General features: G+C 34.2%; 2 protein-coding genes across 3 annotated transcripts; one reads left to right on the forward strand and one right to left on the reverse strand.

Moving 5' to 3' along the window:
* The first annotated feature begins 1,091 nt into the window (after positions 1 to 1,091).
* LOC149490249 (chitin-binding domain protein cbd-1-like) lies at positions 1,092 to 4,799 on the forward strand. Its single transcript, XM_089702013.1, has 3 exons — positions 1,092 to 1,193; positions 1,353 to 2,658; positions 2,806 to 4,799. Exons 1-3 carry the CDS (start codon positions 1,124 to 1,126, stop codon positions 3,101 to 3,103), a joined length of 1,674 nt encoding a protein of 557 aa, XP_089558139.1. The 5' UTR covers positions 1,092 to 1,123; the 3' UTR covers positions 3,104 to 4,799.
* Wdfy2 (WD repeat and FYVE domain containing 2) lies at positions 3,408 to 12,819 on the reverse strand. Of its 2 annotated transcripts, XM_089702029.1 has the most exons (10): positions 12,574 to 12,819; positions 12,086 to 12,266; positions 11,059 to 11,225; positions 10,674 to 10,787; positions 10,397 to 10,522; positions 10,019 to 10,079; positions 9,783 to 9,918; positions 9,011 to 9,152; positions 7,824 to 7,932; positions 3,408 to 5,917 (listed from the first exon to the last, which is right to left on the reverse strand). In XM_089702029.1, the coding sequence occupies exons 1-10, from the start codon at positions 12,732 to 12,734 to the stop codon at positions 5,858 to 5,860; spliced, it is 1,257 nt and encodes a 418-aa protein (XP_089558155.1). In that variant the 5' UTR covers positions 12,735 to 12,819; the 3' UTR covers positions 3,408 to 5,857. The 2 variants fall into 2 exon arrangements, with proteins under 2 accessions (XP_089558155.1, XP_089558149.1); XM_089702023.1 differs by lacking the exon at positions 10,019 to 10,079 and having other exon boundaries at positions 9,783 to 9,979; positions 12,574 to 12,817.
* Positions 12,820 to 13,685: the final 866 nt, after the last annotated feature.

The raw sequence follows: 13,685 nt of genomic DNA on the forward strand, positions 1-13,685 counted from the left end.
ACATGACTTGGTTGCGGAACTAGCGTTAGGCTTTTAGCAGTATAGAGTATACCTACAATAAAATCGTTTATTGAAGCCCCCTGTAGAGATCTGCCAGTTCAGTGGACTTTTTGACTCGTCATTTTGACGGATAACATTCTTTGCATAATTTAAACGTTCGAGGGTGTCGATTACAAATCTGGAATTTACGAAAATTAACAAGATTTTGCCATTTGAAATTTTTAATAATAATTACGTGAGAATTTTCAACATTCCACTGATCTCTGGTATCAGATTACACGCCAATAACCTAGCCATGTATAATTTCATAATAATTTTTATTGTAGGAATTTAAGGAATGATGTTTTAATAAGCAAATGTTTAACACATTTAGTCTTTATATGTGATAACTTTATTAACTTTATACGCCTAGTACGATTTATTTAATATTCTTTGAAGAAATAAATAATGTCTCATGAAAGGAATGCATAAATGTTGCACTAAAGTGGAAGTGCAGAAATGGAAGTGTTCAAATTTTAAAGTAACTAAGCAGGTACATATAACTAACTTTTTATTCACCTGAACAAAACATGCAAAGATATAATATGAAGAAAATTATTAGTCATTATACTAAAGAATCCCATGGAAGCACTAATAGAGACAAATTCTCGGAGATTCTGCTTTAATACCGAGTATATGACGTTTCGATATTATCTTTTCCATTTATTTTTTGCACCATTTTCCCACGACTACGATTACGGAACAGTCGAGTCAGCGATTAGGTATATCGATAACTCAAGTATGTACTTAGAATGGTAGGTAATACTGAAATATCATAAAACGGAAGTCTCAGCAAATCCTTTCACTCGGTAGCGGTTCCACATTAGTTACATAATACGAAGATAAAAGTTCACGGTCACACGAAACTCGCAACAAGGAGCCTCGAAAGCTCCACAGAGCGAGGCGTGTCTAGATTCCTAACTCGTAGGTTGCATCCGGGCCGCAGGGATCAGGTTACGGCGCAGGCTCGAGTGCGAATGTCAAGGAACCCTATATGCGGATCGCGAGGGTTTGCGTCACGCCGCGTGCCACTGCGGGCTGCGGCTGCTGCCGGCGGCCGGCGCTCCGATCAGTCGCAGCCGAAATGTCTGCGCGAGCGCCTGCCCGCTGCCGCACCAGCCTCGCTGTGCTTTTGCTCCTCGCAGCTTACACACGTAAGTGATTCAGCGATACCAGTTATGCGCATTTTCGAGGTTCATTATAATATTATGAAAGATAGCGATCAATATTACATCACATTTGTATTTACATATCTATACTATATGTTTGGAAATAAATACTTAGATGAATTTCATTTTTATTTTCATTTACAGATGAGGAAAAAATTTCATGCGTTAAAGATGGGCTGTACGCCGACTACGATTCAGATTGTGAAAAATATGTGCGGTGTTTAAATGGAAAAGTGAAAGGACGATACACTTGTGCCCCGGGAAGAGTGTTCAGTGAAGTTGCAGGTGCGTGTATAATGAGCCCGAGTCGCACTTGTGTACAACGCATTTGCGCACCCGGAGATACGTTCGCGTATACGACACCGACGACTGCATGTCGCCATTACTATCGATGTGAAAATGGCACAGTCACAGATCACACCTGCCCCTCTGGGTCTTGGTTCGATACAGATCGCCAGGCGTGCTCGCGAGGCGCAGGTACATGCTATGAACCCGTCTGTGCCGGTTTACCTAACGGCAAATATCCTGATTCGTCTAATGACTGTCGACGGATATTGCATTGTCGTGGATCGGAAGTGAGGTCAGTGGAATCTTGTCAAGGGTTTTGCACCAATGATTGTCCAGCCCCACGATCGACAGCAATACCCATACCGGTCGGAGATGCTGACTTTTGTTCTGATGAAGCATGCGCTTCGCTATGTCAGAGCGCAGCTGACGGTGCTTACGCTGATCGATCGACAGGCTGTCGCGAGTACTTTGTATGTAAAGCGCATGGAGTTATAGGACGCGGGGTCTGTGAACCCGGCTTCTTATTTTCGGGATCCGGTTGTGAGCCCGCAGAATTGACCTACTGTCCACCGCCAGCGAGAAGCCCCTGCTTCAACCGTCAGGATGGGCGATATAGAGATTGGAAAAGCTGTTTATCTTATTACGATTGTCGTCGAGGAAGAGTAATCTCTCGAGGGATGTGTGATCAAGGAAAGGTTTTTGATGGCGCGAAATGTGTATCACAGAACAGCTTTTATTGCAAAGGGCCCGAGGTGTCTAAACTTTGTCAAGGTATGCCAAGTGGAACTTATCAACACCTAGAGTCCAACTGCAGCCAATATTATCATTGTGAAGGATCCCTACAGACTTTATTTGCGTGTCCGTTTGGTGAAGTGTATGACGGTGTAAAATGTGTGCCTTCTTCGCAACATCTATGTCCTAATTTAGAAAGAGATTCTTGCTATGGCCGCTCTGATGGGCGCTACAGGGCGAAAGATGCTAGTTGTCGCGCATTTTATGCGTGCATAAACGGAGAAAAAGCAATGTACGCATGCCCAACGGGACATGTTTTCGATGGAGAATCCTGTATACCAGAACGTCTTGACCTATGTCCATCTAAAGACTATTCATGTTCGGGACTCAGTGATGGATATCATGCAGAAATCGATTCTAATTGCCACAGGTAATTTTTGTTTACAAAAATTCATACCAATTAATTCAATTAAATCCAAAATTTCTCTACAATAAATAACTGTATTTTAATATTGAACTCTACATTTTTTACTCATATATTTTTTTATTATTTAACCATTTTTTCTCTCAATTTCAGATACTTTTTCTGTGAAGGAGGGGATCGTCTTGCAACATTATCCTGTCTTGGAGGAAAAATATTCGATGGTCACGCGTGTGTAGAACCAACGCGTCACGAATGTGGAGGGCCGAGGAGAGAGAACCTAGAGCACGGGAAACCATGCGAACACAACGGTTTCTTTATCGTCGCCGGCACCGAATGCAAGAATTACTACTTCTGTTTAGGAGGCCAAAGGACATACCTCACTTGCCCTATAGGCCAAGTATTCAACGGACAGATTTGCGTCCCAAACGAACAGTACGTGTGCCCTGATTGAACCAAACGGTAAATATTGGTCAATTTTATCATGGCTAAGCCAATCGAGCTAAGGGAAGGAGTCCACGGTGTACCTGATTAAAAGACTGTGAATACAAAGACCACTTTATCACAGTATAGAATTATTCATAACTTATCTTTTAGCAGTATGTTTCAATCTACCTCGATGTATGCAATGATAGGCGCTTTTTACTCATTATTTTATTGGCATAAAAACTTTAAGCATCCTATATAGATATAACTATTTCTAATAATTACAATATAAAGTAAAGTTACAAACGCATAAGCTCAAATAAAAAAAAATCTTTTGATAACATAAACGTAATTTATTTATTTAGAAATATATCTTTAATACAAACCTTAATCAACAAAAACTTACATAACGTACTTAAGAATTAGTATAGTATAATATACTACTTTTAAATTATAAATATTTTTAATAAGTAGCACAATGATAAAATATTTTTAAATACAATGTTACCAAACTACAAATAGACTAGTCTCGCTAAGACCACTTTCCCGTTATACATAATTTTGGCGATAGTTTTTTATAAAAGCAAGTTTCTCTATTTAAAATGTATTTATTTATAATTAACTCCAATGTTATAACTAATACAGTATCTTACGCTTGAAAAACACATTACTCATTAGCAGGTCTCATACTGTGTTGTTGGCATACATAATATGGGCATGCTAATTTTTACGCAACGCACATCTAATTCAAGAATGATCCCGACCATGAGTTTTGTGATTACCAAGCGAATTGTAGCATTTGAAACCATTTAAATAGAGGACTTTCCTTGAAATTTTACATATTCAAAAAGCACTAATACAACTACTTAAATTAAAACAAGTTGCCTGAAAAAATAGCAACCGTTGACTCAAGTTGATTTATTTGTTCTAACAGTTTGCAGTAATATCAAACCCTTCCGTGTGTACATACAATATACAGCAATAGATTGAAACCATTACACCAATTTTTATACCAGTGAACAATAATTGGTCCACGCCGGAAGTGAATAAAATATTAATTGAACTTATAAAAACTTCAATAGTGCCGCGTACCGTTCGACTTGACGTAGCAATTACTATGATTAACTACTGCTTAATTAAATGCCATGTTATATTTATTAATAAGTTGTAATATAGATCTTGTTAGAATATAGACCAGTTATGTAACGCAGTGTTGCCAAATGATTTGTTACTATTTCGTCATTTTTAGCAATTATAGATTAAAAAATATAGGCTTCAGGCTTTTTTTTGTTTATATTTCTGGGGCTTTTTTGAAGGCTGTTTCATTTAATTACGTTTTCATACCATATGATAGTTGATATTATTGTAATCGACCCAAAAATTTTTTGTCAAAAGCTGTCTACAAAATTATAATTTTTGAATTGTCTATTCATGAGGATACACACTAATATTTATAATAAATGTATAGGCATTCATTAAATGCTTTATACAGGGCCTAAAAGTTGTATATTTCATCTAAAATTTAGTTCTAGAACATTACGTAGTTGAAGTTATTTATTGTAACAATTGAACAAAGTGACAATTTGCCCCCAAAAGAAAATAACTACGGAACAGGTATTTTTAACGCATCAATAGAAAATATTTAGAGAAAAGTATTTATTTTTAAGGTTATACAATTTAATTTCAGAGAATCTAGTAAAATTCAATTATATTTTTAAATTTGTTTTAATTTATTCTTTAACCCTGTTTCCTTTTGACAGAAACTGTATTTTTTATTAAGTAACCATCAATTTTCAAGCATTTAAGAGATCTTTACGTGTAAATCAAAATATATGCTAACAATAAAAAATAAAAATACTTCTTTAGGAAATTTCATGAAGTGAAACATTCAAAATTAAAATATGACATTATATTAAAAATAATATATTATCCACTATTTCAAATATTGTCTTTACCACAGCGAGATGCACATAAATGATAATAGTTAAAAACCATTTTCCGACCATCCATGTGAAAACTATTATTATACGAATTTAAATAAAATCTCGTGAAAACAAATCTATAAAAATAAATGTGATAAGCTTTATAAATATTAATAATGTTGCGTGTAATTTTACAAAGTATAGACAAATGTGCTATACAAAAAATCTATAACTAACAAATGGTATTTTAAGTATTAAAATGAAATACATTTATAACATAGAAAATATTTTTTTTAACATTTAATACGTCTACGAGATACACACGACTACACTCAAGATCTTTTCATAATTTATTATCCTGAAAGATTCAGTCTTACATTATAATAATATAGCCATAAACGTAAAATTACATTAAAACATTCGTTGGACCATGTACATTTTACATCAATACAATCAAATAATATAAATAGCGACTATTTAAGAATGCAAAATAATAAAAAAATCTATCTTTTATGTCCGCTACAGTTTGCTTTAATACAATGACTAATCTCCGAAGATAAACGCATCCTTTAAAAACTATAAGATGGTCATTATTACCTATTCGACCTTGAAAGCGACCTTTCTGTATTTGGTTACTGCGTAGGCACGAAATTACAAAAATAAATTTACTATGTATAGTAAACGTTAATTTAGAGGATTATACATCTCACGCTTAAAAGAAAAATAGTTTTCGTTTGAAATTCGAACATGCCGTAGTTGCACAGATAATGCGCGTCGATTAGATCGGCCGCCACAGACTATACATACAACCTGGTGTGACAAGCGAGTCTCGATCGTGTGGACGAAGCACATCATAGAGGTTATTGGTCGCTGGTGCCCGGCTTCGGGGCCGGCGCTAGCAGTACGCTGATGTCCCATACCTGAGCAAAATATTATCAAAAATCATCAAAAAATAATGCACCAGCGAGTTATGTAATAAGTAATAAAAAACATATATACTAAGACTGATCAATGACTTTGTTTACATAGTTCAATATCAATTACGGGGCAAAAAGTATCAAGTACGTCTGTTTTTGTACTTGTAACAAATATCCAAATATTAAAAACGTAGATCTAAATATACAAACCTTATTTATGACTATTTTCAAAAATTCTTTTTTAATATCTTGAATGTATGTTTTTCATAAATGTGTCTCACTTAAGTATTTTTTTTCTTTTCAAAGATCTTGCTATCTAGTACATTGACTTCACTCTATTATTAAAATTACTATAGAAAGGACTTTCCGAGAAACTGTTGCAACTAAAACGGGTACAAAAAACGTAATTTTGCGACAATCACGCAAAATATAAGATCCGGTTATTTTACCTTGCAGTTATAATATGATAAATCAATCAGTCCACATTGGTATTTGTGGGCCGTCGTAAAAATAGCCTGCATCACTGCAAGCATGACATTAATGATGATAAATTAATTTATACAGCATAAACAAACATACGTTTCATGTTATATTTATGTTGTTGAATTGATCGTCCCACAGGAGATTATCGTAAATTTGAGAAATTTTCCTATTTCCTGAAAAATATTTAGCGATGTTTTCACAAGATAATTTAATGCCCCAAAAGGCTTTATTATTTGTATTGATTTTTATCTAACTAACAACCTGCAATAATGTAGTAAACAGATTGCAACGCACGGTCACTTGAAAAAAGTAGACAAGAAAAGGGTAACATATTTTTAGAGGGTTTATTGGTTATATATTTTAGTATCCGTACTATCGAATGGGTCCGCCGTATTTAGTTAAATTTCATTTAAAAAGTTCATATTACCCAGAATCATCAATGTTTTGAGATTATTTAAAACAATTTATAAGAAACATAATTTGCAACTTTCTTTCTTTAAAACATAAAGAAATACTCGAAACTTTAGATAAAACCTCTTCAATACTGAATTGCAACATTTAAAAAACCCAATACATCATGATTCACAATTTATTTCATAATAAATCAAAACCCGCTGGACATTCGGTATAATCGGATATAACCTTATCACAACTATTTCACATAGTCATAAATTACATGGAATCGACAAGGACATCTCGCCAGAAGCGTGAATTAATATTATCCAATATTAATATCTAGAAGAAAAACAAAAGGTGACGTAGGTAATCTTGATCACTTTTAGGTCATATTTACTTAGCGACTGTGACTCATGTGTGAATTTAAATCACATATTGTTTGAATTTGCAAGGTCATAAGATTTTATTAGGAAATTACCACACCTTGAAAATACTTTTGTATTTCTGCTAATTTCTATAATAATTGTATTTGTCATAATATTACATTTAAGTAATAAAAAGACTTGAATATGTAGGCGATACGTTTCAATAGAATTACATATTTTTTCCTGTTTTTTCAATTCGATTTAACTGCGTATTTTCGTAGTAAAGTAATTAAATACAGTGTTTTTGTAATCCTGTTCCAGTTTAAAAAAAATTAAAAATAAAAATATCATCAAAGTTTTTAATCAATCAACATTTAAATGACGAAATTAAAATACTTTGCTTAACTGTCGACCTTGATTCCATACAATCAATTATCAAGAGAAAAAAATTGCGTACATTCAGGCAATATATGCATCACCTTTTTCAATTATTTTTAGTTACTCAATCGAAAGAACTGATTTCAAAAATGTAACAGCATAAAAAATGGCGTTCTTATAAAAAAAAATAAAGATCGGATATCATAATAAAATTAAAGTCAAAAGATAAATTTGAATCCGAAATTAAGCAAAATCATATAAACCTCAAAAATAAAAAGTAAATTTACCTTAATAACTCTATCCTTGCCAGCGGTACACATTCTGCCCGTAGCCTCGTCTACGTATAGGGACGCCACTGCGTGTTTCATATCGTGAAATGATGCGAGTGATTCTCGTCTGAAATAGGAACGAGACACAATTTATATGTATATAAATTCTAACTCAGTATTTTTATTAAATAAAGTGTCATTTGGCCAATAAAAAATTCTTTTCAAAACTTTATTATGAAACTAATAGAGTATAACGTAAAGATTTTTGTCCACTAGCTCGTATCACACCATGACGGTAATAGAAACGTGAAACGTGTTATCCGTATGACGTTCATATACAACACTAGCTGTGCTTCGCGGTTTCACACGCATTGCTCCGCTCCTGTTGGTCTTATCATGATGATATAATATAGCCTATTGCCTTCCTCGATAAATGGTCTACCTAACACCGAAAGAATTTTTCAAATCGGACCAGTAGTTCCTGAGATTAGCGAGTTCAAACAAATTCTTCAGCTTTATAATATTAGTATAGATTCATTAAAATTGGAGGAATTAATTCAATAACTAGCAACAATACCAGTTCATTCCAAAATAACTAAAACCGCTACATTTTCAAATGGTGTACTTGTAAAAGAAGAATCAGATTAAAACGCGTCTTCTATGGACATAGTGAGCTGCTTGCGTGCAGCGGTCTGGCAACGTCGCACGCCGTGCGGTGTAAGTGTTAGTACTAATGAAATTTCTACTGTCGCACCCTTCTTACACCTCATCTATTATAACTCAGATTCATTATTTTCTGCACAGATTCGGGCCAGTGCTAATTAATATATATAAATTTGCCACTAGTTATATCGTCTTATATTAACGCCTTATGCTTTCTTATAACTAACTTGGTATGATATGAGATAGTAGACAAAAACCGAAATACAAAAATCCACAGCATTTTTCCCTTTTTCTAAAAACTAAAAAGTAATACTAAAAAGTTACTCATAATTAAAAATGTTGTGTGGTTTTATGAAACCACGGTAAAAGTGAAACAGGCACAAAATGAAACTTAGGCACAAAATTATCGTATTTGTACGATAATGACTCCGAACACTGCTTTATACCTACTCGGCAGCCGACCGTCACGCGACATGCGCTACACAGACCAAAAAGTTTGAGACGATGTAATAAAAGTTTCACTTTAATAAATCTGTACTCACGGCTCATGACGCAGCGTGTCATAGCAGGCGGAACACACGCGCTGCGGGAACTCGAAGCCCATGACGGGCAGCGGCAGGCGGTGCGGCGAGCACGCGCCGCACACCGCCGCGCCGCACCAGCGGCAGTGGTGCTGCCGGAGACCTGCACGCAAGTTTTATATTCCAATATGAAACAGTATGTCTTCCCCTTAACCCATTGAGCCCCGAACGGCCCGATCGGTCCACGACACAATAGATTTTCTATTGTGTCTGTGATTCCGGGGCCTGAGTTATTAAATTGATAAACTCAAACTCAAACATCTATTTGTTCAGTTAGACTTCTTTTAGAAGCACTTGGGAGTCGTCATATTTTTAACATTTACCACAGGTAGGTTGATAGAAATAGATTGAAATATACACATTCAGCAATATCAAGGAGGTCGCAGCAGCAGCAGCTAATTATAAGATGATTGTGGGAAAATTTGTAGTGGAAAAATTCTGCAGAAAAAAATTTAACCCAAACACTCCTTTTTATTATCATCATCAGTCTTTTATATGGCCAGTGGTTTACGTCCTGATTGTAGTGTCCCAGGACACTACAATCAGGACGTAAACCACGATTGCCGAATGCGGGTTGGCAGATGTCACATGTCGCTCAACTTTTGATTATTTGACATGCCAGTTTCCTCCCCACTCTTGAGCACTTTTATTAATTTTATGCAGGCTACCCGCTGTACTTGATCCTCCACTTATATCAACAAATTTTGGGTGTATTTTTTCTTATAAAACTCACCCAGCTGTTTCTTCTCCATCATGGCGCGCACGTTCCATATGAACGGCGCACGGCACAACTGGCACGTGTCCGACTCGCGCCACGCGGGCGTCTCCTTGCGCGGCACGCCCATCTCCCACACGCCGAGCGCGCCGTCCTCACCGCTCGATATGAGCCGCTGGCACCCGCCCACGTACCAGAGCCCGGTCACTTTGTTGCTAAAAAAAAAGAACATTCGAAATTTGAAATTTGGGCACATCACCGCTCGATATGAGCCGCTGGCACCCGCCCACGTACCAGAGACCGGTCACTTTGTTGCTAAAAAAAAAAACATTCGAAATTTGAAATTGAACACAGATTTTGAAAGATGTTTTGATTTTTAATACATGACTGTGATGCGAAAGTGATGTGTATTAAAAATCGGATAAATTGCCATCAATAAAAAAAGGAATCGACTACAAATCTATAACAGAACACTAAAAACAAGATATAAAATAAAATAGTGATGATGCGTCACTTAAAGTTAAAAAAAATCAACTGCTCTAACTTTATCAAATTATAAAAAATCTAGTCAAATAGTAAATGTTTTTTATTGTAATGTGTTGTCGTATTTTGTCAGTATAAGCTATCCATACCTATGTCCTTGAAGTTCATAAGCCGTGCCCTTCTGTCCACCTATATCCCACACAATTATTGTCTGGTCAAAGGAACCACTAAATAGTAACTGAGGTATTGCGGCCCAATTCAACACTCTTACAGAACTGAAATTTATAAATAAAAAAATTATTTGAATTTAGAATATCGATTACAATTAGAATATCAAATGTAAATCAATAAACAATTTTACTTTATTAACTGCAAGACACATTAAAATTGTTTAAAAAAAATTGTTTTGTTAATTAAGATTCTTACCCAGTATGTCCCTTCAATGTAGTGACGAGTGTAGCTCCATTATTGTCTAATTTCAACATTGTTATTTGACCACTGTAGTCTCCGACAAATGCATATTTTGATTGAGAATCAAATCTGTATTATTTGTTTAGGAAATTTCACATTGATAAAGCAAAAGTCACAATATATCAACATAATATCTTTCAACAAAAACCTGAATTATAACTTAGAACAAACATAATATGTACTTGATACTTGATACCTGAATGTGCATAAAGTCTACAATTTATCATAGAAATTAAAATCTGAGGAAATAGAACATGAAACAGTTTCATAAATCTTACAATATTTTCTACAATATAACAAATTGTATGAACAACATCGAAAATCCATTTAAAAAGGATACTGCAAAGCTGTACACCACGCCTCAAAGGAGTAACCACCAATCCTGCGGCCAGTTTCACTACAGTGGTATGAGAACATTTTGTCTCGACTCACAGACAGAACCCATTCGCAACTTAACGAGAAGACAACTGCTGTTACTCTGGCTGTGTGTGCTAAGTATTCTCGACTCTGTTGAAAAAAGTTATGAATAGATAAGAGTGAAACTTCTAGTTTGGTGAAATAGTTAAATGTGTGAATATTAACCCATTGAGCCCCGAACGGCCCGATCGGTCCACGACACAATAGATTTTCTATTGTGTCTGTGATTCCGGGGCCTGAGTTATTAACTGAGATGTATTAGGTTTATTTTCTGTGGTAGCTATCAATATAATTCATAGGACAGAAAATTTATTGCTGTTTTTTAGGTTTTTTTTACTTAGTACAGAAAAAGATTATTTGTAAATATCAAATTAACATATTAATTAGCCCACTTTCTCTTGTTTAAATTAAAACTTATCTATGTATGCCAAACAAAATGTTAAAATGGCACAACATACATTTGTTTTACATTATTATAGCTATATATTAAAACAATTCAAATATCCTATCTATGATATTATGCCTTTGTACAAAAATGTAAATTTTGGTGCAAAAATCAAGGATCCATAAGCAATCAACAACATTAACACATCAATTAACAATATAACACACCATTAAACATATGTACACTACAATGTAAACTTCTTAGTGTAAAAAAGTAAAGTAAACAATATTTCATATAAAATTTAATTGGAGATCTTGCCAATAAAGCCTCATACTTGAAATATACAAGACAAGAGATATAATATATTATTTATCCTGTGGTTTCTGTGGTAAATATCAATTTATAGTAATAAAATTATTAGAGGTTCGGATTACTTCAACTTGGAAAATAATGATTTATTCTTAGCCTCCCTATAAATTTCATTAATTTTCTTTGGGATTTTAGTAGATGTACTTAATAAACAACACATTATTAGATGTACTAAACTTAAATATTGCCAACTTACAGGATTTATCCTATTACAATCTGGAGCCAGAGTAAACTCTGATATTGTCCCATTTTCTTGACCAATAAACAGCTGCCTCGTCTCTGGAGTGTAGAACATTGAGGTGCATCCAGAGGGCATGTATTGACAGATACTAGGCCAATACTGCCCCGAATCCCTCTTCAGCCATACTCGTACAGTTCTATAGAAATATTGTAGATTATGTTTAGTATAGATGTGATAAACAAAATATAAATTTCTAAAAACAGTTCTTATATGTCATACATATTATGAAAAATTGATCGTCTAAAATTATTGAATATCGGTCCTCCTTTAAAAACAACCCCGAAGAACTTTGAAATACTCTCTCTCTGTAGGGCGTTTAACCAGTTTTTCCAATGACAGTCGTTAGCTTTTTATCGAGTTAATCGGAATATTAATTTGATGATGACGACTTAACATTGATAAAGTACGCAATATTGTTTGTAAAAACGCTGAAAAACACTTACTTATCGTCGCAAACGCTAATTACTCCATCCTCCCCAGGTATCACAACTGCAGCATTAACGTCGTCGGTACAACCTTCCAATTTACTCAGAAGTGCTGGTTTTTTGGTTGTAGAAAATCTATCATTGGGTGTTCTAGGAGCAGGCTTAATTTCTGCAGCCATATTTTTAATTTTCTTGCAAATAAACACTTGTCGTCACTTCTCTACGATTACGAAAAGAAAAACGTCATAATAATTTTGACATTTCGGCATAAAGTGACTAAACCGAAAATCGTTCTGAAATATAATTTATTATTGTGTAACACTCATTGTTACTGAAAATTTCAATACGATATTTAAAAATAATGGAAGCTGAATATTTGAAATATAAGTATATAAATTAAAAGGACGTTTTAAATTTAATAAAAAATAAATATCAATTATTTTTAAAGTGAAACTTTTATTACATCGTCTCAAACTTTTTGGTCTGTGTAGCGCATGTCGCGTGTATCGCGGCTGCCGAGTAGGTATACCTACTCGGCACGCGACATGCGCTACACAAAGCAGTGTTCGGAACCGTTCGAACAGTTTCACTTTTACCGTGGTTTCATAAAACCACACAACATTTTTATTTTTTAGTTAAACGTAAAATGGAACGTTATATTTTGTTTTAATTAAAATTAATGTTAGGAAGTGTACACAGAAACACTCGTTATCGATACTATAATTATAATTGAACATTAAGTTTAAATTTGATGAAATTAAGAACTTTCACTTCGTATTTAATAATTAAAAATTTCAATACATATTTATTAATAACCTAATAATCAAGCGACATTTTATAATTGTAAAAAAACTTAGACCATATGATCTAAGTAAAAAAAGCTGATATTATTTTTTGTAATAATTGCAAATCATATTGTTATCTTTTTATTTAAAAAATTTCGATACGATACGTTCCATGTATCAGGTATACAGTTTACTTGCATTTTTACCATGTTACGTGCAGTATCAGATTTAAATGTGAATAAATTAAGTCGTTTGTATATTTTAAAATAACAATAAGAAAGAATCTTTACTTTGGCATGACCTCCCAACGACATTGCTAATTGCTTCAATGACGTTTGTTTTTGC

Source organism: Colias philodice, chromosome 2 (assembly GCF_061535455.1).
Source record: "Colias philodice isolate Cphi_HAF_F1 chromosome 2, ilColPhil1 Martin Lab GWU primary, whole genome shotgun sequence".
NCBI classification, from domain to species: domain Eukaryota; kingdom Metazoa; phylum Arthropoda; class Insecta; order Lepidoptera; family Pieridae; genus Colias; species Colias philodice.